General features: G+C 48.0%; 1 protein-coding gene across 1 annotated transcript in view; it reads left to right on the top strand.

The window, feature by feature from the left end:
* Positions 1-3,544: 3,544 nt before the first annotated feature.
* Positions 3,545-22,967, top strand: part of PPP1R37 (protein phosphatase 1 regulatory subunit 37) — a 77,816-nt gene continuing 58,393 nt past the window's right edge. The window contains exon 1 of the mRNA XM_056846978.1: positions 3,545-4,339. Within this exon, the coding sequence (XP_056702956.1) occupies positions 3,577-4,339 (763 nt within the window). The 5' untranslated portion in view covers positions 3,545-3,576. The remainder of the gene's footprint in view (positions 4,340-22,967) is intronic.

The raw sequence follows: 22,967 nt of genomic DNA, 5'->3' as shown, positions 1-22,967 counted from the left end.
TGTCAAGGCCAGAGACGTTCACAGGTGGTTTTGCCATTGCCTGCCTTTGCATAGCGACCCTGGACCTCCTTGGTGGTTTCCCATCCAAATACTGACCAGGGCTAACCCTGTTTAGCTTCCAGGATTGGGCTAGCCTAGGCTTCCCAGGTTAGGGTGCCTTTTAAATAACTTATCATCAAAACAACCAGAACATTAAAAGGATTAAATGCCCAACAAAATTAAAATACCAAATATTACTATAATTACTTATAAAAGAACAGAAATAATTTAAGAAAGGCCAGGGAGCCACAAAATAATGTCTTTCCTCCAAGGGCGGTACCCATGGTTCTTTCCCACCTTTGTCATCACAACATCCCTGTGAGGTAGGTTATGCTAAGTGGGTGACTAGACCAGGATCACACAGTAAGCGTCATGGCTGAAGGCCAGACTTGAATCTAGGTCTCCCAACCCAACACTCTACACTGGTTTTATGGCTTGCCTTCTCTATTTGTCACACTTTTTATTCACAGAAAATACATTTTCTGCTTTTGTACAAGACAAGTCTTGTATTCCCAGCGATGTATTAAGAGTTTGAAAATGTTGTAAAAAACATCGCTTCAAAAGGGTTTTTGGATACCACGGCTTATAAACGGTTGGAAGATGTCTTCACAGCTAAAGGGGCCAAACAAAGTGCGAACAGTATTTTTTATAACGTTTTCAAACTCTTAATACATCGGTGGGAATACAAGTGCGGTAACAGCCACAGTCAGTGAAGTACTCTAAAGATAAACCCATATTTCTCTGTTCCCTAACGTGGACCCAATCGCATGCATTACTCAGAGAAAAGGGGCAAAAACCCTGCACATGCTTAGAGACTCATTCTTCACCTTTACCAAAAGATGATAGCAAATCAGATTTGGGGAAGACTGCAGCAACGCAGGGGGAAACCCAGACCATGGTCAGTTATGGGGAAACACTGTGTGCATTCTCCCCCCCCCCAAAAAAACGAAAACAAACCCACTCCAGCCTGGACACCAACCTAGCCCCAAATCTCTGATTAAAAGCAAGTTATGTGAACCTTTTGTCTCTGCCCTTTCATGCAAAATCTACTCAGTGCCAAGAAACAGGCTACATTTGTTGAGCGCTTTTCAAAATCTCCCCCCAAGGAATACAGGTCAGTTACATTGAAGTTGGCCTCCCCATCCCTATGTTTATTTACCTTTTTTCATTTCTTTAGCTGACTCTGTTTCTGTTTCCCCTTACCTTCTTCTCTGTTCCTTCCTGTTGGCTACTCCCGTCATTGCATTGCATTTATTTAGTTCTTTATTGATAGGGCACCTACTGGATTTTAGAGTGTATAGGTTTATGATGTTTTAAATTTTATACTACTTATTTTATATTGTTTATCCTTTTTGGTAGCTGTCCTGACCCTGACTGTAGTCAGGAAAGGACGGGATACAAATCTAATAAAATAAATAAAATATGGTTCTCCCCTCCTTCATTTTATCCTCACAACAATCCGGTGAGGTAGGCTTACACTGATATAAAGTGGCTGATCTACTCCATGAGTGTTATGCTTAAGAAAGGGTTAACAACTCCCACTCACAGGAATTTACTTCTCTCTCCCCCCATGAGCAAGGCCACGCCTTCATTTTATCCTCACAACAACCCTGTGAGGGAGGCTTAAACTGATATAAAGTGGCTGATCTAAGGTCACTCCGTGTTTCATGCCTAAGAGAGGGTTAATCAAACCCACTCCCAGGAATTTACTTCTCTTCCCCCCCCACACTATGAAAAGTAACTCTCTAATTAACATTAACTAACCTGCATGGGCTGGTTGGGCGCCGCTGACGTCGTAGTGGCAACCCCCCAAATCCTCCGGCTCAAAATTTGAGGTTTCCAGCCAAGCACTCAAAACGTGCTTAAACCAACGATAGGAAGGAGCACTCCTTCACCCGGAAATATATCAATACAGTAGGAAAAACAAATGATCCCTCCCTTCTTCCTGTTTTGATCCCCTCTGGTATGCGGAGGACTGAAAACTCTATGGCTCTGGCAAACAAGCCCGGAGGCAACAACGCATGCGCCAATCGTTTGCTTCACCCACCACCCTTTTAGTGGGGGGGGGGAGAGAAGCGTGAGAGCAAAGCGCGTCACGATCAGGCGGCTTTCTGAGCGGCCCCACCTGCTTCTCACTGTCAGCACATTCGCGCTCTGACTTTGCTTTCTTCCATTTCTTCCCGAACCGTTCCCCATCATTTGCAAACGTGAACAAAAAAAAATTAAAATAAAAAGATTGCAATTTCCCTTCGGCTTGAAGCCTGGGCGGATAATTTCATTGCTGCTTTGTGTGGAAAGAGCAGCGCTGAAATCAAAGCTGGGCGTTTAGCTGCGAAAGAGAGCGAGAGAGGGAGGGGGGTTGGGAGAGGTAAACTCACCCGCCGATTCGCCACTCTGTGTGGCGGGGGAGTAGGGTCACGTGACCCTCGTCCGGAGAAGCAAGTGTTGCGGGGGGGGGCGGTCGGGCCGCAGAGACGCCACCGAGGGGATTGAATTTATTAATTTTATTTTTAAGCGGTTTCTCTCGCGCGTGGAAAGTGCCGCGTCGGACGCGCAAGCCAGCCGCTGTTTGCCTTCGCTGCTGAGGGGAAAACGGGCGGAGGGGGCGGAGGCTTCTCTCGGGTCCGCTGCTGGCTGAGGCGCCGATTTGCCGGACGGGGCCGCTCCTCTCAGGCGTTCGGGGACGGCTGTTGCCTCCCTCCCATCCCCCCCCTTCCTCGGGCCGCTGTCCCTCTAAGAACCGACTCTCTTCCTTCCCTCCCTCGGGTGCGTAGTTGCCTCCCGGCCGAGGCTCTTCTCACGAGGCTCCTCCTTCCCAGGCCAAGAGCCGGGCATTTCCACCCCGGCCCCGCGCAATCCCTCACCCCCCCCTAAAAAGGGGCTTCTTGATCCTCCTCCGTCAGTGGTCTCTACTACTCCCCCCCCTCAAAATGGGGTACTAATTCCTCCTCCCCCACTGCTCCCGAGTCATCCTCTTTGGTCTAAGAGCGGTTCTTCGTTCCTTTTTCTGTCCTGGGAGGGAGCCCTGCTCATCCTGGAGGGGCCCATCCCATGCATATGCGCTGGGAACTGCCCTGCCTTGAGAGGCAGCCCATGCTTTCCTCTTTTTTTGTAGGGAAAAGGAGGGTAATTATTTTCTTCTTTCCTTGTTAGTTAAACAGCCCTTCATATGCTAACATCTCTTTTATTGAATGAGGGAAGACTTAAGCTGCCTGAGACTTGTCATGCTCCCCTCCCCTAAATATTTCTGATCTCTGATCCAAGTAGTGTCCCTCATCCTCTTGGCCTCTTATCCCAAGTGGGGGCTCTGTTTCTGCTTTCCACAGAGACAAAGCCCTTCCCTTTCCACTCCTCGAAGTTGATACTGTTATTCATTCATGGTCCATGTAGGGCCCTTGACTGGCCCAATACGAGCCTGGTCTGTTCTCTTGGCACCGCCACTGGGAGCTAAAGGCCTTTCTATTCCTCTCTAGCCTGGTAGTGGTGGGTGGCCTTCAGGGGTGGAGTACACCCCTCAATAATGCCTCCAGGGGGTCCATGAGAAGGGAAGAAGGAACTCCCCCTTTGACGGACACACGCTTAACTTGCCCGGCCATGGAATGTGTGCAGGTTGCCCCCATGCAGCAGCAGCAACAAGGAAAAGTTGCTGAGGGGGACTGTCTCCTGCTGCTGCTTCCTGATGTGCAAAAGGAGGAGGCTGAGGCCGTGCTGAGGGCTTCAGACCCTTGGGCTGCCTCCCAGGAGGACAGTGGCCAAGGCGGGATGAAGCTCCAAGATACAGTGGACTTCTCATCTCATCTCCAAAATCTGGACAGCCTTCACTCCCCATGTAACTCTCCCGCTCTAGGGAGTAATCCCGACGGAGGTACAGTGGACCATTCTGCTACAAAGGAGGATTTGCGAGAGACTGATGATGAGGCAGGGGAGCAGTTGCCACCAGCTGGGAAAGAGTCATCAGGCCTTCTGGTTCAGGAAGCTTTGGTGGTTAGCGAGGTGGCTTGTGGCAAGGCCTCTTTGGCCACAGAGGCGGATATAACTGCCCGAGGATGCCTTAGGGACGCTGAAAAATCTTCCCTGCAAAATAGCTGTTGGCAGGAAAAATCAGAATCCCCTACTCAGAACTGTAGCTTAGATGTGGATGCAACAGCAAGTGGAGAAAGCCCTCAGGATGACTTGTCAGACCAGGCCTTTGCACCTGCCGAAGATGGAAAGCTCAAGCCTGGGGCAAAGCATGTCACATTCCCTTCAGACGAAGATATCGTGTCGGGAGCAGTGGAACCCAAAGATCCTTGGAGACACGGTAAGCAATGGCTAAGTCTTCTAAAGATTCTTCTGCTTGTGGGGCTGCACCAGACTGGTGTCATTCAGTTACCTAAGTTTACAGCCCAGGAGATTTGGTTTTGGCACACAACCCTATTTGTTTGGATTTGAATTTAGCTTTTTTTATCCTTTTGTGGCTGAAGGCATTTGAAGCAGCTTATGCTCATGAGGAAAAAAACCAGAACTTCCTGCCCCAGGATGTGATGGCTTGGAAGGCTTTAAGAGGGTTCATGGAGGAGAGAACTATCCATGGCTACTAGTCAAAATGGATACTAGTCATGATGCATACCTATTATCTCCTACTGGCTACTCCTCTGATACTTCAGAGGAGCATGCCTATTATATTAGGTGCTTTTCTTATTTCTTATGTAACCATTCCAATATAGAAATACGATAAAAATAAAATCTGAAGTAGCTAAGCCAACAAACAAATGCTGAGAGAGAGAAAGCAATTATCAGTTACTGTACAGTTACTGTTGTCAGTGCTGGGAAGTGGCACTAGGGGGAGAAGGGCTTGGCCATGGAGTGAAACAAGATGCTGGACTAGATGGGCCATTGGTGTGATCCGGCATGGTGATTCTTACGGTGTTAAACTTTCAGAAGCCACTGAATACTTCTGAAAACAGGAAAGTCTTCACTTGTTGGAGAAAGTTTTATGAGGAGGTAACCTGGCGCTTTCCCTGGGGCAGAGAGGTTTTGTAATATGGCCTGTTGGAAAACACCCTTCTCTGTGCCCGCAGGGAGTTACTTCAATCAGTGGAACAAGGCACCTCTATCTGATTTAAGAGGACAGGGAGGTGCATTCTGGGAAACACTCCATAAGGTCCACAAGGCCCAGTTTGAAACCATTGCCTTTACATTCAACAGGTTTGCTTAAGTCTTTTTACTGGCTCTGCTCCTGTGTGCTTGGACAGACAGAACATTTAGCAGGTGAATCCGTATCTCCATCCCAGGAAGAAGTTTGTTTGCCTGACTTCTCTGTGGCAGGACAGTTGCTGAAAGCACAAGAGCAGTAAAAAATTTTACAACCTAAAGCTTACACCTGGTGACTGAAATGATCTGTGCTTAAGTACTTACCAAATACTTTTACCACAGTAGAACTTTAAACCTTCCTGTTTAGGAAGCTTCTAGTTTATGTAACTCTTTGCAGCCCAAAGCCGGGATTCCTAATACTTGTTTCCCAATGAGTTTGAGGCATGGAAAAAGAGGCACGCTTCAAACTTGGAAGAAGTTGTCCTCGAATTACCGTGTTTTCCTTCTGGAATACTCGATCCTCTCAACGTTAAATATGCTTTCCCTTTTCGACAGACCCAGATGTCTGAGTAGCTTGTCTGAGGTAGTACTGACGTTTGTGGATTGACATGTGATATTTTTGCAAATATGTATTCCTGGCCTGCTTGATTCATACATTAGTAGCAGGGCCTTTCCCTCAGAACTGAGGCATAGGGCTGGTGTGCCCAACCAGTAATTTGAAGATGTGCATGTTTTTCAAGTCTTTTGACCTCTGACAAATGAGTGTATAATCTGTTTTGAATGGCTTTGTCCAGCCCTAAGGAATACCTTCTGGTAGTATCCTGTATAAATTCAGAATGCTGGGTGCACATACGGGTTCGGAATGGGAAGGGGTTTTCTGCGAAGTGATGAGTTAGGTCTTGTCACTCCTTGAGATACGGGTCCCTCCTCTTGCTGGGCTGGTGGCTCTTAAATTGTTCTTCAGCCATGGCTTTAGAGGAGGCTAATGATATGGCAGCTGGCTGCTAATGCAGCCACAGCCCAACGGCATCCTGTACAAGTCCTTGGAGCGGTGCCTGGTTAACCACATCCAAGGAACTCTGTGCTAGGCTACCACCTTGTTCCATTGCGACCCCTTGCATTGGCAGGAGATGTTGCGCACGCATGAATATCCTGCACTCACAGGGGTGCTTCATCAATTTGCTGTGTGTACTTTTTTGCATGCGTGGGTATGAATGGGGGAAGCCCTATTGAACAAGAACTCTTTGTGTGCTTCAGGAGTTCCTCAGAACCCTGAATCAGGGAGTGCACACATTTTACCAAGTGTCCACATTTTTGTGGTGATAGTACTTCATTACAGATGGATGTGCAGTTTACTGAAGCAGTTACTGCATAAAAGCAGTGATTGATTTGGCCGGAGAAAGCTGGAGCTGTTTGGTGTCTTAATTTCACATTCGGTATCAAAGGCTTTTCTAAATTGGATTACAGAAATGCTGCGTGGCATGTCATGTTTGCTTTCAGATTTTGCTCACACCAACGGCATTTCAGAGCACATTGCTAGAAATTCTGTACAAACTCTGCTCAGTGCAGGCTTTGGGGGCCAAGCTTTCCTAAGGATTCTAGCCCGGCCTTGGTGAGAGCTGGAAGAGATTTATCTGCACATGGGATGGCAGCTAAACATGGTGTATACAGTCAGTTTATGTTGAAAACTTTCTTCTTCATTCCCCTCCCCTTCTCCTTACATAACTTGGACCCTGCTGCTGCTAATATTTTGGTTCACACTTGTTTTAGCTTCTGTTGTGGCTTTATGTTGACTTCATTGTTTTGAAGTATGTCAGCATAATTGGCAGGCTTTGTCAAGCTGAAGTCACTAACGTTCAGAGTTCTTACTGAAACCTGTTTTCCTGCTCTAATCTGTGTTAGTCATTTGTGAATTTGTTTAGTTGTTCAGAACTTTTTTGTGCTGCCTGTCTAGGAAATCTACTCGAGGTGGATGCTTCCACTTCCTAAAAGAAGAGCCCTTCTGTGTTTCTCTTCCAGTTTACTTTGCCTGGCCGCCTGGAAGGCAATCCTTTCTTGGCATAGGTGACCTGGTGTGTGGAGATACACAACTCATATTTGCACAAAAACCGTATGTCTAGATAAGTCTCAGAGGGAGGTTTTTCTGGAGGGCGCAGGTATCTTTCATAGCTATCGCTGGGACCCTGCAGCAATGGCATTTTAACATTAACTGCCCTGTGTACCATAAAGACAGATAAAATCACATGACCTCTTGTCCAGGGGGTTTAGAGTTTGTTGGGGGTGGGGGGAAGACAAAGACTAGTACAGATAACCCACAAGCAGGAGCAAGAGTTCAACAGAAAGCCATGGCAGTCACAGGAAGGCTTTGAAGAGGGATCTGGGAGAAGAGAAGGAGATGGCATCACTCAGCATTGTTTTAGCTGTTGCAATATTACAGTTGTCTGGTTACTGGGGGTGAGCAATGGTTTCCTTAGGCAAACAGACTAGCCCCCACCCCAAAGTCTCACTGTTTCTGCTGTTTGCACTGTTACCCTGCAGCAGCCAGAAAGCCCTATTGTGTTTTCCAAAGGTAGTCTAAAACAGGACTCTTGTAACAAACCAGTCCCCAGTTCAAAACTGGCCTCTATTATGAACATAAGAACAGCCTTGCGTGGTGCAGTGCTTAAGAGTGGAGGACTCTAATCTGGAGAATCTGGTTTGATTCCCAACTCCACATGAAGCCTGCTGGGTGACCTTGGGCCAGTCACAGTTCTCTCAGAACTCTCTCAGCCCCACCAACCTTGCAAGGTGTCTGTTGTGGGGTGAGGAAAGGCCACTTTGAGACTCCTTAAAGGTAGAGAAAAAGCAGGGTATAAAAACCAACTAACTCTTCTTCTTCATCAAACCAGTGGTCCCTCTAGTTCAGCATCCTGTCTCATAGAGTGGCCAGACAGTTTTGCTGGGGTCCAACAACAATACACAGAAGCTGAGGCTTTCCCCTGATGTTGCCTCCTGGCACTGGGATCCAGAGGTTTACTGCCCCTGAATGTGGAGGTTCCCTTTAGTCACCAGGAGTAGTAGCCCCTGATGGACCTCTCCTCCGTGATTTTGCAAGGTGGCCCTGGACAAGTGCATCTCTCTGTGTTTCAACCTCCTGCCTCTGGCAACATGGAAGCAATACCAAGTAAGGATTTCTGAGAGATATCTAGTGCACTGTGTCAATGCAAAGTAATCCTTAGTTTTGTGCATATTTCCTTGGTCTTTTGGAGATACCGTGGGCTCTCAAGCTGTACTTGTTCCTCCTCTGACAGACTGCAATGGGGGCAGGGGTGGGAAAACGATGATAATGGAGTTGGGAGGGGTGGCTACCTGAAAAGTTAACCTGCAATCTTTAGCTGGCTGCCAGGAAGTCAGGCATAGAAGCAAGCCTGCCTCCCTTCTGTGGAACAAAGAGGAACAAAGCCTGATGAGGGAAAATCAGCATGGCTTCTGCAAACGAAAGTTGCAACGAGTAATTAAAATGTGGAATTTTCTGCCAGAGGATGGTAGTGATGGCCACAGGCGTAGACAGCTTTAAAAGAGCATTAGACAGATTCGGTGGCTACTAGCCCTGGTGACTAAAGGGAACCTCCACATTCAGAGGCTGTCAACCTCTGAATCCCAGTGCCAGGAGGCAGCATCAGGGGAAGGCCTCGGCCTCTGTGCCCTGTTGTTGACCCTCCAGAATATCTGTTTGAGACAGGATGCTAGACTAGATGGGCCACGGATCTGATCCAGCAGGGCTCTTCTTAAATGTGATCACACTGTTTCCTGTTAGCAGAAAAATCTGCTTGTATATCTTTGGTTTGCTTTTAATTTTGTGGGAGGGGATGTATGCTTTTGGCATACCTTAAACACTGTCCGGGGACAATCAGAGCAATAAAAGCATTGTGCTTTTAATGGCTTTGTCTCTGAGTTTTGGGGGCATCCAGAAATCCCAGAGTCGGCCTTGCTGTTCAGTCTGCAGTGTCTCTTGGGTCAGCTGCAGCAACCAGGTGCAAGCGAGGCCTCATGCAGGCCTGCCTGTGCCAGTAGTACACATAAGACATTATGGTGCCCGGGGGTGTGGCTCTCCCCTGTCCCGCCCCATTCTTTGTTTTGGACTGCTAAACTACAGCACGGGGGGGGGGGGAAATCATAGCAGAGACAAATTGTATTTTCCTTCCAAAAATAGCTGATTCTTCTTCTCTTTGAAAAGTCGTCTCTTTGAAGATTTCTGTCTTGCAGTTTCTTTAGAGCCAGTGTGCTGTAGTGGTTTGGAGCGGTGGACTCTAAACTGGAGAATTGGGTTCAATTCCCCACTCCTTCACATGAGTGGTGGATTCTAATCTGGTGAACCGGTTTGGTTTCCCCACTCCTCCACATGAAGCCACTGGGTGACCTTGGGCTAGTCTCAGTTCTCTTAGAGCTCTCTCAGCCTCACCTACCTCACAAGGTGTTCGTTGTGGGGAGAGGAAAGGAAGGAGATTGTAAACTGGTTTGATTTTCCTTTAAAGAGAGAAAATCGGCATATAAAAACAATTCTTCTCCTATCCCCATGCCAGCAAGCTGAGGGGTGCTTCCCTATATGTAAATGCTGTCTTCTGCCTCTTCCAATTGTGCCTGTGGTGTGTTTTGTCTGCACTGTTTTGGCTCCTGTTTTCCTCCACACCTGTCAGGTCCTGTTACTGAGATAATTGGTCCTCGTCCCTAAGGTCTCTGCTGCTTGTCTGAAGGAATGTCCTTTTGTACCATGCAGGACTGAAAAATATGTTCAAGCTCAAAGCCAGCTTGCTGTATGAGCTTTTTAGAAGAGAGAGAGAGAGCTCATGCATTTTTCTAAATATCAGTTCTGTCCTAGGTCAGGTGCTGGATTAACAATGAACGTTGCCGCTCCTCTTCTTATGGTTTATACAGCCCCTGCAGTGTGCTAGGATTCCTCTCTGGCATTGTGAACCTTAAGAGGCCTGCACAATTTGTGACTCAGCAAACCAGATGCATTTCCCCCTCCCCATGTACTGTAGTTCTCCTGGTGCCTGATCCACTCCTCCCCCCCTCCCCTGGCTGTCCCAAGTAGGCAGCAAAAAAACAAGAAGCTTTGTAAACTCTTGGTGGGCTTCCATAGATGTCTGGGGAGCTATGTGTGGATCTCCAGTTGTGGCAGTCTCATATAAGAAAAGGTATCTGCGCACCTGTAGGAGCAGGGAAACTGCTGTTTGGACCAGGGTGGAATCAGTACCGTTTTAGCACTTAGGCCAGGATGGAAAATTTAATTTTTTTTAATGATCCATGTCCAATACCAATACCTTTAATGGCATAAAAAAGAAACCTTAAGTTATACAATAAAATATTATATATGGCTCGAATAATGTTACAAACATAAACAATATTCATCCCTGAGTTTTGTCATGTCGTACTTTTTTGACACTCTGAAAGTATTTTGCCACTTTCTCAATTATGTTGGGAGAGCGATTATTCAAGAGAAAAGACACCTTTGCAGGATCAGATAATCCAGTCTTGTTTACCAAGATTAGTGTTAATGATCCATGTCCAACTCCCTTCTCTTTCTGAGTAACCAGCTGCATCAGAGAACATGGTCCTGTACCTTTTAATATTTGCATAGAAGAGAGGTTTTTAGGTGAAGCTGATCTTGCTAAAAACTCCTTTGTCTACCTGGTGAGTAAAAGGTAAGGAGCCAGGCATATTCTGCTTGTGTCTGGTTACTTTATCTCTAGAACCCAGATCAACAAGGAAGAAAATGAGAAGAGTCGCTGAGGCAACTGAACTGGGGGGGGAAAGGGACCCATTTACAATGCTGATACTTGTACCGCACTTTAACCCACACACACACAACCCATGCAAATAAATTACTTTATATAGGGTTTTTTTTAAAGCAAAGTTCAGATGGGGGCTCTGCTTGCAGGCTCCTAGTTTCAACCTTGACACTGAATACAGATCTAGATAAAGGAAAACTAGTAATGTAGGTCAGTGGTTCTCAGACTCCTTGAAGTGGAACCCTCTTCTAAACTTACTGTAGTTTTTGCGATCCCCCACCTTTGCAAACTAACTCCCCACTACTTCCCCCCTGCCAACATAAAGCCTTTGTATTCAACATCAGTTAACTAACACAAGTTTGCATTTTATTTTTTGTGTTTAATATTTATAAAGGTATAGTGTTCCTGAGCCGCAAGCTGTATTATTTATGGCCGCTTCGCACGTTAGTCCAGTGCAGACCCAAATTTGCCACTAAGCCGCCTCTCCCATCTCGCCCTCTTCCCTTCCAGCTCATGCCTCACCTTTGAGAGAGTTGTAGCCCCCTCTCGGATCCCGACCCAAAATCTGAGAACCATTAATCTTGGTTTTGTACTACATTTAATAAATTGACAGGAAGATGTTCGTGCCGTTCAGCAAATACCTCGTTCACTAAACAGGAACGAAAAATTCCAGAGCTGTCTTTTTAAAATCCTGTGTGCAGTTGGGTTTTTGCATAGAAATGCCACAGACTAGCTGTATTCCTGCTTTTTGATCCTACTGTTTATGTTTTTTTCCCCTCTGCCTGATGCTTGTATATACTTTGCCAGCTGAGGAACCAGTGAATGCATCCATAAAAGCTTACACCATGATCAATCAGATAGCCTTTAAGGTGCAGCAAGACTCCATTTGGGGGTGTAATGAAAGACATCTGTCTGGAAGCCAGTCTGATGTTAAATTTATGAGACTGACAACAGAAACTCTTTGCCCATCCCACCCACACCCACACACTTTCTTTGAATGGTTAAGAGCCACTGTGGTATTCAGTGTTGGACTAGACATTGGATAACACCGGGTTCAAATCCCTACACAGCCCTGAATCTGTCTTAGTGACATAAGGGCATTTGCTCTTTCTTTGCTACTTATGGTTAGTTGTGAGGCTAAAATAGAAGAGGGATGAACCACCTATACTGCCCTCAGCTCCTTGGAGAGAAAAGGACCCGGGGGAGGGGGGATAAAAAACGGCTATATTGTTATAATGCTTCTGGTGCAACCCACCCTAGGCGAGAAGTTTTGATCTGTTAGTTCTGTGTTCTGCACACACTCCTTAAGTTCTGTCCAGGCGTCCTGCAAAGTCTCCTGACCGCTGCCTACCTCTTTCTGTGTTCCTGAGGGTGACTTTGCATTTTTACCGGAGCCACTGCTCAGACCTGATCTGTGGAAGGTTGCCTACCACACTTCCTCCATCACTGGCCTTCCATGGAAGCTAAATGCCCTGATCTTTTGATAAGCAGTGTCCACCATTTATCTAGGAAGTTGATTTAGTTACGGAGAAATTGAATCGATACTGTGAAATGGCGATTTCCCGCCAGCTGTTGACCTTCCTGGAAACTTGCTTTGAACTGGTTCAACTAGTTACCAAGCATTATATTACCTAATGGTTTACAGCCTGCATGTGGCTTCTTTATGGGTTTTTTTTTGGGGGGGGGTATGCTCCAGACCAATTTCATCTTTAAAAAGTTTCCATCCCTCATGAAGCTAATTCATTTCCCCTGTAACCAACAGCTGATATAGCTTATTGTCTCAGAGACCAAGCAACAGGAAGTTCCTAATTCAAATGTTACCTCTGCCATGAACTGCAGTTGGCAGCTTTAAGCAAGCTGCTCTCCTATCCTCAATCCTTCATCTGCAATATGGGGAGGGTGGTGTAACAATATTGGCATACCTTATGGGTTGTTGTAAGGGAAGAAGAAGAGTTGGTTTTTATACCCTGCTTTTTTCTACCTTAAGGTGTGTCAAAGTGGCTTATAATCATGTTCCCTTCCTCTTCCCACAACAGGCACCTTGTAAGGTTGGTGGGGCTATGAGAATTCTAGGAGAACTGGGACTAGCCCAAGGTCACCCAGCAGGCTTCATGTGGAGGCATGGGGAATCAACCCAGTTCTCTAGATTAGAGTTCAGCTGCTGTTAACCACTGCACCACTCTCTCTCAAGAGTTACAGCTAGATAGCAGCGTTCTTTGAACACTTGCTGTAAAAACTGCTAAGCATTAGGTCCACAACGTTCATCATCATTATGCTCAGCACTTTCACATGTTTGAAGTGCTTCATTGTTTTGCTGTAATCCTTACAACAACCCTGCCAAGTAGGCCAGTAGTAAAGAACAGCCACTCTCCCCACATTACAGCTGCTGCCTTAGCTGGTCAGTTGGGGCTGTTGTCCTAAAACTTTGGAGACTCAGGAAAACCCATCTTTAACCCCGCCTGCAATATGGGGAACCCCTCCTAACTTGTTTACTGTGTGTGCCTGTCTCTTCTCTTTCTCCTTTGAAACAAAATGAAAATAGTGGCAGGGACCCATCATCAATTGGTCCCTACCTTACTTTGACCCTTTGATTGAAGATCAATGAGGTGGGGGAGGGGTGGTTTAAAAAAAGATTTGGAACATACCAGAGGAACCAGGAGTGTGTTCGCCGAGCAGAACTGGGTCTGGGAACTCGAGGATGAGGTGGGAGGGTGAGAAAATGGGTGCTGTTCCGAGTGGGTATGGGTAGATGACGGCTGTGCCACCTGTGATCCAACAAGCAGCCTTCTGGCCCCGTGTAAGGTCTGAGTTCACCTGTTGAATCCCAATCACCAAACGTCCAGACGGTATTCTAAGAAGCTGGTTTATTTGGGAAGCATAAGGTGAGTAGCAGGAACTTACAGGGGAAGGTACGAGGACTCTAATGGGGGGGAAGCGGGCAGGTTGGAACATATACATCACAAAGGCACAGTAGGATACCAGGCCGAGCCTGGTTCCCATGATAGATTACAGTTATCACGCCAACGGAGCGCAACAGTCATAACAAACTTCTGAGCAACTTAACCTTGGAGCCAGCTGCGCTCCCAAGCCTGGAGCTCACAGTCTGCCCCCCTCATCCGATGGGGCGGGTTTATCTGGATACGAGGCATGGAATTGACGTAGTAGGCGAGGGGTGGGGACATGACGATGCTTAACCCATTCGTCATGGGCGGGACAGAAATGCTTCCAACGGACTAGGTACTCCAGCCCCCCCCCCCATGAATGCGGGAGTCAAGAATCTTGGAAACTACACAGTATTCCTTCCCATCACCACCACCATTTCGGGAACCTCTGGAGGCTCTTCAGGATGCCACTGAAGTGCTGGCACGTACTGTTTTAGTAAACTGACATGAAACACTGGATGGATTCTTTTTAATGTCTTAGGAAGTTGCAATTCCACTGTTACCTTGTTAATAATTCGGGTGATAGGTAAAGGCCCGATGTACTTCTCACTCAGTTTTCTGGAGGGTCGCAGAGACCACAGATTTTTGGTGGAGAGATATACCAAATCACCCACCCTGAGTGCCCAGCCAGGGGTCCGATGCGTGTCAGCTTGGGCTTTATACTTCCTTTTGGCCCGTTCTAAGTTTTTGGTTAACCAAGGCCACGTAGACTGGATGGTTTGAATCCAGTCCGATATCTCCGCACCCCCCTCCTCCCCCGATACATCCACCTGACCGACAGGGCCAAAATCCTTGCCATGCACAATGCGGAAGGGGCTGAAGCCTGTGGATTGATGAACAGAATTATTATATGCGTACTCTGCAAAAGGCAATAGATCAACCCAATCATCTTGGTGATAATTCACATAACACCGGAGATAGCATTCTAGTACAGCATTAACTCTTTCAGTCTGTCCATCCGTTTGGGGGTGGAAGGCACTTGACAAACCTTGTTCTACTCCAACTAGTTTAAGGAATGCTTTCCAGAATTTGGCAACGAATATAGACTGCGGTCTGAAATTATCTTGCGCGGGAACAAATGATATTTGAAAACATGTGCAACAAACAAATGAGCCAGTCTTTGAGCAGGGGGCATACCTACGCAAGGGACTAGATGCACCTGTTTGGAAAAAAGATCAGTAACCACCCACAGGACGGTTTTCCCCCGACTCAATGGTAAATCAGTCATGAAATCCATAGCAATTACTTCCCATGGACCTTGAGGCACTTCTAACGGTTTTAGTAGCCTGGTGGGCTTGTTCGTCAGGCGTTTCACGGTGGCGCATATTGGACAGCTGCAGATGGAGTCCAGGTCAGAACGCAAACCCACCCACCAGAACTGACGACGGAGCAAATGCAACGTTTTAACAGACCCAAAGTGTCCAGCGGTTTTTGCTCCATGAGCCAGTTCTAACACTTCTGCTCGCAAAGTTTTAGGCATGTATAACTTGGCGTCTTTAACCCACATTTCCCCCCGTCGCTCAAGACCAGAAGGCAGGACATTGTTTTTCATCTCAGCTAGGCATTCGCGTATCAAAGTATCACGGAAAGAATTGGGTAGTCCTTCCGGGACGACAGGGTCGCTCCCTGCTGGGGGCTGGGCTGAAGTGTCACCGCTAGCATCTCCGAGCGACGGCGGAGGAACAGGAGAGGCAATCCCCTTGGGGGTTGAGGGGAGTCGTTCCCGGCCTGGGCTTGCCGCACCTGAGTGCGCGTTTGAACTGCCAAGGTGGGTAGGATACCTCTTTGCTCTGGAATAAACAGGGACTCAGTGGGCCGTTCCACCTTAATTGGGTATTGAGGGAGCCAGGAAAGAGCGTCAGCTAAGAGGTTTTTTCTGCCCGGAATGTTTGATCACAAAACGAAAGCGAGAAAAGAAGTCCGCCCATCTAACTTGTTTTGCGGCGAGTTTGTGAGTCCCAGTTAAAGCCACAAGGTTCTTGTGATCCATCCAAACCTGGAAGGGAGTGTCAGAACCTTCAAGGAAGTGTCTCCAGACCGTTAAGGCGTGTTTTACTGCTGCCGCCTCCTTTTCCCAAATGGGCCAATTGAGCTGAGATTGGGAAAATTTTCTTGAGAAATAAGCACATGGGTATAACTGGCCACCCAGGCATGTATAACTGGCCACCCAGTTAACTGGCCTCTTGCAAGAGGGCCCCTCCCATGGCAACTTCAGAAGCATCTACTTGAACAATGAACGGGCGGTCGCAATCCGGATGCTTAAGCACCGGTTCGGTTGTGAACAAACGTTTCAAAGTCTCGAAGGCTACCTGACATTCCAGGGTCCAGTCTACTTTTGCGGAAGGCTGGGTAGCGGCAACTCCCTTTCCCTTGGTTTTGAGTAAGTCAGTAATCGGAAGCACTATTTGTGCAAAGTTGCTGAGGAAATTCCGGTAAAAATTAGCGAAACCGAGAAATCTCTGTACTTGCTTGCGAGTAGTTGGCGGCTCCCAGTCAACCACTGCCTGTACTTTGTCAGGTTCCATGGTTAACCCTTGATGTGAAATTCTATAGCCTAGAAACGTTAGCTCCCTTTTATGGAATTCACACGGAAACCTTAGCATAGAGGTGGTTTTCTCTGAGACGTTGTAGAACCTCTTTGACCAAGGCAACGTGCTCAACCAAATTTTTGGAGTAGATGAGGATGTCGTCTAAGTAAACCACTATCCCTTTAAACAACAAGTCATGAAGGATTTCATTAATCATTTGCATGAAGACCCCTGGAGCTCCTTTCAACCCGAAGGGCATCACAAGGTATTCAAACAACCCAAAGCAACTAGAAAAGGCAGTTAACGGCTCATCCCCCTCCCGAATACGAATGCGATAATACGCTTCCACCAGGTCCAGTTTAGTGAAAATGCGCCCTTCTTTTAGTTGGCTTAAGAGGTCCGGGATGAGGGGGATGGGATAGGCATTGCTTTGGGTGACCACATTCAGTTTGCAAAAATCTATACAGAGTCGCAAGTCACCTGTCTTTTTACGCACAAAGATGGCAGGAGCGCAGTGGGGAGCCATGGAAGGGCGGATAAAGCCCCGTGCCACATTCTTGTCAATAAAGTCTCTCAGTACCGTTTTTTCCTTAGGATTCATAGGATAAATCTTACTCTTTGTTAGCTTCTCTCCCCCCCCCCACCTCAATAGCACAGTCCGTCTCGCGGTGGGGGGGTAGAACGTCACACTCTTTTACATCAAAAACATTAGCAAAGTCCAGATACTCGGGGGGTAATTGGGAGATGTTGGACGCACTCCCGACCTCTGCCGTCGAGGCAGGAACCTTGACTGACACCTCCCTTCGGTGACGTTCGCATTGCGGCTGAGCAAACTCAATTGTTTTTGCTACCCAGTCAATAGTGGGACCGTGCCCACATAGCCAATTTGCCCCCAAGACTACTGCAAACCGAATGACTGGCACAATGGTAAAGTGTATTTGCTCCCAGTGATCCCCCACTCCCATGGCGACTCCGCTTGTCTGTCGGTTAACCAGCCCCCCCCCCTAAAGCCACTACCATCCATCTGGGTGAATTGAATGGGTTGGGGTAGGGTGACGGCTTTCACTTTTAAAGCCTTGAAGGTGTCCTCATTAATTAAAGTGCGGGCTTATCCAGAGTCGTCTAAGGCTTTAACAGTTATTGGGGGGGGGGCTTGTGATGCTGCAAAATGACGTCCAGATACATTGTGTCCTCCACATCTCTTACCATTAATGGAGGTTTTGTTTGTACGGGTACAAGGGTCTGCGGTGGTTGTTCAGTTGACTGGTCGCCCGTTGGGACCAGGTTCAGGGCCGAAACCTCTCGGGTTTCCTCTTCGTCCGAGGAATCCGCGTTGTCCTTGTTTGGGATGGCAGCATTTATAATCCGAGACCTGGATGGGTCAGATGATGAGACGGCGAGGTCCATGGCAGGAGACCTCGCAGGAACCTTGCGTCCGTTGACGGCTTTCCGACGGTTGCTTCCTCCCTTGCGTTCTGGACTCTCCTGGCGGGGGCTCGAGTTTGGCCATTTGGATCGCACCGGGCAGACCGCGGTGAAATGGCCCACAACTCCACAGATGAGGCAGGCGCCGCTCTGGATCCGTTGGACTTGCTCAGTCACGGGAGCCGCCGTCCTCCGCGGCGGCTGTGCAGGCATCTTTGAGGTTGCCCGCTCCTGCCGCGGCTCCACTCCCTTAGTTCTCTGTCTGGAAAGGGAGAGGTTTTGCTGCCGGCATTCCACTTCTTCCGCGAGAAGAATCCAGTCTTCGAGTGTAGGTGGATCCCACTGCACGTAAGCCCAGTACAGCACTTCAGGATGCAATCCTTCTCAGAAGTACTGTACCCGGGAGGCCTCACTCCAGTCCATAATTCTACTAGCGAGCCGTTGGAACTCGCTGGCATACTCTCTGACCGACTTAGTGCCTTGGCGCAGTTGAAGAATGGCAGCCTTAGCCTTTTCACTCCGGAAAGGGTCCTCGAACCGTCTTCATAGTGCCCACATAAAGTCGTTTAGGGTCTGAACGGATCGGGTCCGGAAATCAAACTGTTGGATCATCCACTCCGCCGCCGCGCCTTCCAAGAGGACAAGACAAACCTAACCCGACTGTCTTCCGTGGGGAAGGTATGTCCCTGTTCCCTCATAAAGCTATCCACTTGATGCAAAAAGCAGGGAAGGGTTTCATCAGACCCATCAAAAGTCATTGGCAGGGCAAACGGTGGAGGCAAGGGCTGTGGCCACAGTTGCATGTACGCCCCTGGTAGTCCCGGCGCTGCAGGCATCGGTCCCACACCTCTGGGTGGCAGAGCGGGTCCCCCCACTCCGGGCTGCGGCCCTCTTGGTTGCCATGGCGCCAAACCTCGGGCGACGGCACCCCCTGTTGTCCTGGCGCCCCAGGTAATCCTAGCGCCGGCTGGGGTGCTCCTGGCTGTGGAGCTGGGGGGAGCGGAGTAGAGGTCCGTTGCGACCCACCTGACGATGGTTGGAACAGCACTCCTGGCTGACCTGGTTGTCCAGGCGGCAGCGGTACAAGAGTTCGCACCCGCTGCATCTCGCCTAAGTCCTGCCACATTAAGTCCATTTGATTCTTCATCCGAGCCATGTGCTCCTGCAACGCCTGGTTTTGAGCCCACAGACGTTGGACTTCGTCTGTGTCCTCCCTGCTCGGAAGGTCAAAAAATGAAGGTAGCGTGTGGAATGTCCAGTCCCCCTCATCCGTGTCAGGCGTCACCGGACCCTTGGGTTGCGCTCCGGATGCCTCCAGCTCGGCAGCCCGGGCATCGACCGCTTCAGCAAACGATCGTTCCGTCTCTTAGCGAAAACGGGGTTTTCGTGTCCCCTTGCTCCCCCATGAGGGATAAGGGTATGGGATCAGGGCCCTCCAGGAGAGATTCATTACCCCTGGCTGCATTCTCACTCATGTGGCGGTACCGATCCAACAGTCTGTCCCTACTGTCCCTCAACCTCTCTGCGCTTCGCTGCCGGCAGGAATCCTTCCACTGCGGAGTTCAGGAACTCCTGTCTAGGCTTCGGTGTCGCCTTAGATCCACCTCCACCCAACGCAAGGACTCTCCCTCCAGGATGGATCACTGGAAGTCCCTTCCCGCAGCCTCCTCTCGGGCGCAGAGGGTCTGTAGTCTCACCTCCTCTCGGAGGAGTTGGCGAAGCACTTCTCTGGCTGTAACTGTCCCGGGTCTCCCTTCCTGGGACGACCCATCATCCCTCCCTCCAGGGGAAAGGGTGAACTCAGCCGCTGCTGCCATGCAGAACTTAGGGAAAAGGCTTCAGCCTCATTTCCCCCAAAATCCAAAACAAAGAAAAGAAACAAAATGAGAATAAAGGAGGGATTAGAGTCCTAATGTAAGGTCTGAGTTCACCTGTTGAATCCCAATCACCAAACATCCAGGCAGGGTATTCTAAGAAGCTGGTTTATTTGGGAAGCATAAGGTGAGTAGCAGGAACTTACAGGGGAAGGTACGAGGACTCTAATGGGAGGGAAGCGGGCAGGTTGGAACATATACATCACAAAGGCACAGTTGGATACTAGGCCGAGCCTGGTCATAACAAACTTCTGAGCAACTTAACCTTGGAGCCAGCTGCGCTCCCAAGCCTGGAGCTCACCCCCCTCCATATGCTTGGTACCGTCCTCTTTCTAGGATCTTGGGCAGACTACAGACAAATAAGCATTTTCCTGGGGCTTCATTTGGCTTCCTTTGGTCATGTCGATCTGAGCCCGTTGAATCTTGAAAACTTTAGCTAAAGCAACTACAATTCATTCTCCCCCTCCACCCCAAAATAAAAAACCAAGGGATGCCATGGAGTTTTGCCAGCAGTTTTGTTAATGAGCAGTGAGGCCTGTTCTGTGGGCTCTGTCAGAACTGTTTCTCTTCGGTGGCTGCCATTCGCCTGTTTTCCAAGCGTGGATTGAACGCTGACAGTTCTGTTCACTGCATTGAGGCTCAACTGAGTCATGTCTGGTCACAACAGTTAATGTTTTCCTTGGGATGCCTTGTGTAAGCCAGCGGCTCCCAACTTGCTCAACTCAGAGGACCTGCAGAGTCGGTAGTCTAGCTGAACAAATTTTGAAACCTTCTTTTGTTTGTTTTTATTATTATGTTGGAAAGCAGGTTATGCCTGAATTGAGAACTAGGAATTTATAGGTTGCCTGCTACCTATTTACCCCCGATTAAGCTTAATAATTGATAGTGTATACTGAACAGGATGTGGCTTTTGTGTAAATGAGAATAAAGGGGGGGGGGAGAATAGGTATTTAGAGCCCGCCTTGTCTCAAAAGGTCTTGGAATTAGTTAATGATATTTGATTCACTGAATGTGGTATTGAACCTAACAACAATTTTGTGAAGTGGGTTAGGCAGGGAGATAAGTGACTTGCCCAGGGTTTTTTGGGGGGTTTTTTGCCTCCAGTAAGCATCAAGCACTGAAACCTCCAATTCTGACTGGCGACCATCACTAAGAAACTCAGCTCCTGGCAGCTGTTCTGCCTCTGTGGGACAATGAGATACCTGGGCATAGGGAATCAGATCACGGGATTGTTTTCGTTCAGGAGGAGAGGATCCATCTTCAAAGAGAACAAGTCGTTCAGCAATTATTAACTGTGATAAATAAATGGAGCCTCCATATTGGCAGGCTGTCTACCCCTGAGCACTGGGCACGCTGGATAAATAGAGGACTGTAGCCATCATGTCATGCTTGAAATCTCCTGAGAGGGTTCCAACTGTCTGCTTTTGGCAGAAAAGTGCAGGATTTTGTGTGACGTTGGGTCTGATCCTGCAGGGCTGCTCTGACGTTCTTAACTGTCTGTTCCGACCAGTAGCTGTGATCTAAGGAGGTCTTTCTTGGCCCCCAATTCCTTCTAAATGGCGGAACCAGAACCTTTTGCATCTGCACCACCATGGAACTAGGAGTTACAGTCATGTCTGCCGCTCTGTTTGGGGTCCCTTGGCCAGGTCAGGGAAATAGTGTCAAGATAGTCCAGCCAAATTTTACTATATATGAGTAGAAGAGTTCTGCGCAGAGATGCCATTTTTGCAGCAGCCTTCCACTGCACATAACCTATAGTTCTGCTCTTATACCTTCAACTCTTCTGTGGTTGTATTGAAAGGGGGGCAGGCTTCACCGTACTTTCTCCCTGCATGTTTGGCGAAGATGCACATCCTCCTCAATTGTTTGTGTTATCTTTCTCTCCTTTCCCTCCCCACCAACCACTCTGTTACTTCTGGATCAGACCTGAGGGCTGGCAGGACCTCCAATGGTTTTATTTGCCTGGCGTAGTTTTGTTTACTTGCTTGCTAGAGATTATGTTGGAAGGATTGCCAGAGCAAGGGGAAGAAGAAGAAAAAACGAGAACTGGTTAATGTCTAGGTCGGGACTGTCGAGGAGACCCAGTCTGCTCTCCAGCAGGTCGGTTCCTCTTTAGTTCAAAGTTACCAAATGTTTTCCTAAGAAAACCCAAATTCCTTACTGAGCTCCAGGATTCCCCCTTTGAGCGCAGTACAGGTATATTGCCACCAGCTCTCAATTCTAAAAGGCTGGCTTCTCCAGGAATGAGCTGAGAGCTACTCTTCCCCAGCCAGTTTCCAAAAGTCAAAACAAGCAAAAACCGTCCCTGCAGAGTAGAGCTTCTGCCAGGGGAGGCTTGTTGCCACAAAACACTAAGGTAGGTGGTTTCCCACACACACACACACTCAGGCACTTGGATTTAGCCCTGAGACCCAAAAAAGGTTTCTCAGACTTCAATATAAAGTCTGTAAGTTTATTTTAATAAAATGTGCTCGTTACAGAAAAGGAAATTATCCGTGAGACAGGTAGCATAAAACAAGAAATCTTAGCAATCTCTAACTTCACAGTAATTCTTAAGTTTCAGGCAAAATAGGCAAAGTTTCCAAGAGAGTAACAAATGCTTTAGTTGATTTATAGTTACCAAGAACAAGGTTTGGTCCTAACACGCAGAGTGTCAGTCCTCCATGGTTGTCAAAAGGTGATGATAGCTCGGGGACATGGCCAGCATGTCCCCCCCCCCCCAAAGCTTCATGATTTTTGATTAGAACAGAGTTCATATTTATCTCCTCAATTGCATCAGGTGACGGCCAACCACCCAATGGAATTGTTGAGAAAGCAGTAAGCCTGTAAAATATTTGGCATGTCATCTCCATGCCCTTTGAAGCTAAGGATGTATTTGCATTTCTGCAGTAATGCAAAACACCCGGGCTTTTCAGGCTTCTAGAGATGCCGGACTTCTAACAGAATTGTCACCAAAAGAACAGATAGCTGATTTACAATAGGAAGGCTTTGAAATGGAGGTGCTTTGAAGTGGAGGTGATGGTGCCTCTGGTCTCCACACCTTTCCCCCAAACTGAAGTGGCTTCGCACGGGAAATGGAAATGGTTTCCCACGGGAATGGTTTGTGAGAGAGCTGATCATCAGCTCCCAGAGTCTGATATCAAGACATTGAAGACATAGCCGGCTGCAGCCTGAACCAGTGTTTGGTGATCAGAAGAAGAGCAAGGCGGCTTTTCTTCACAGGGACTTTTGGCAAGAATCCCGGAATGGAAAATCAGTTGGCTTTGGGCAGGAACAAACAATATTTTTGTTTGAGTGGGAGCTGAAATGCCAAGA

Source organism: Euleptes europaea, chromosome 3 (genome assembly GCF_029931775.1).
Source record: "Euleptes europaea isolate rEulEur1 chromosome 3, rEulEur1.hap1, whole genome shotgun sequence".
Taxonomy (NCBI): domain Eukaryota; kingdom Metazoa; phylum Chordata; class Lepidosauria; order Squamata; family Sphaerodactylidae; genus Euleptes; species Euleptes europaea.
Note: the sequence above shows the minus strand (reverse complement) of the source record. Positions and strands in the feature narration are given on the sequence as shown.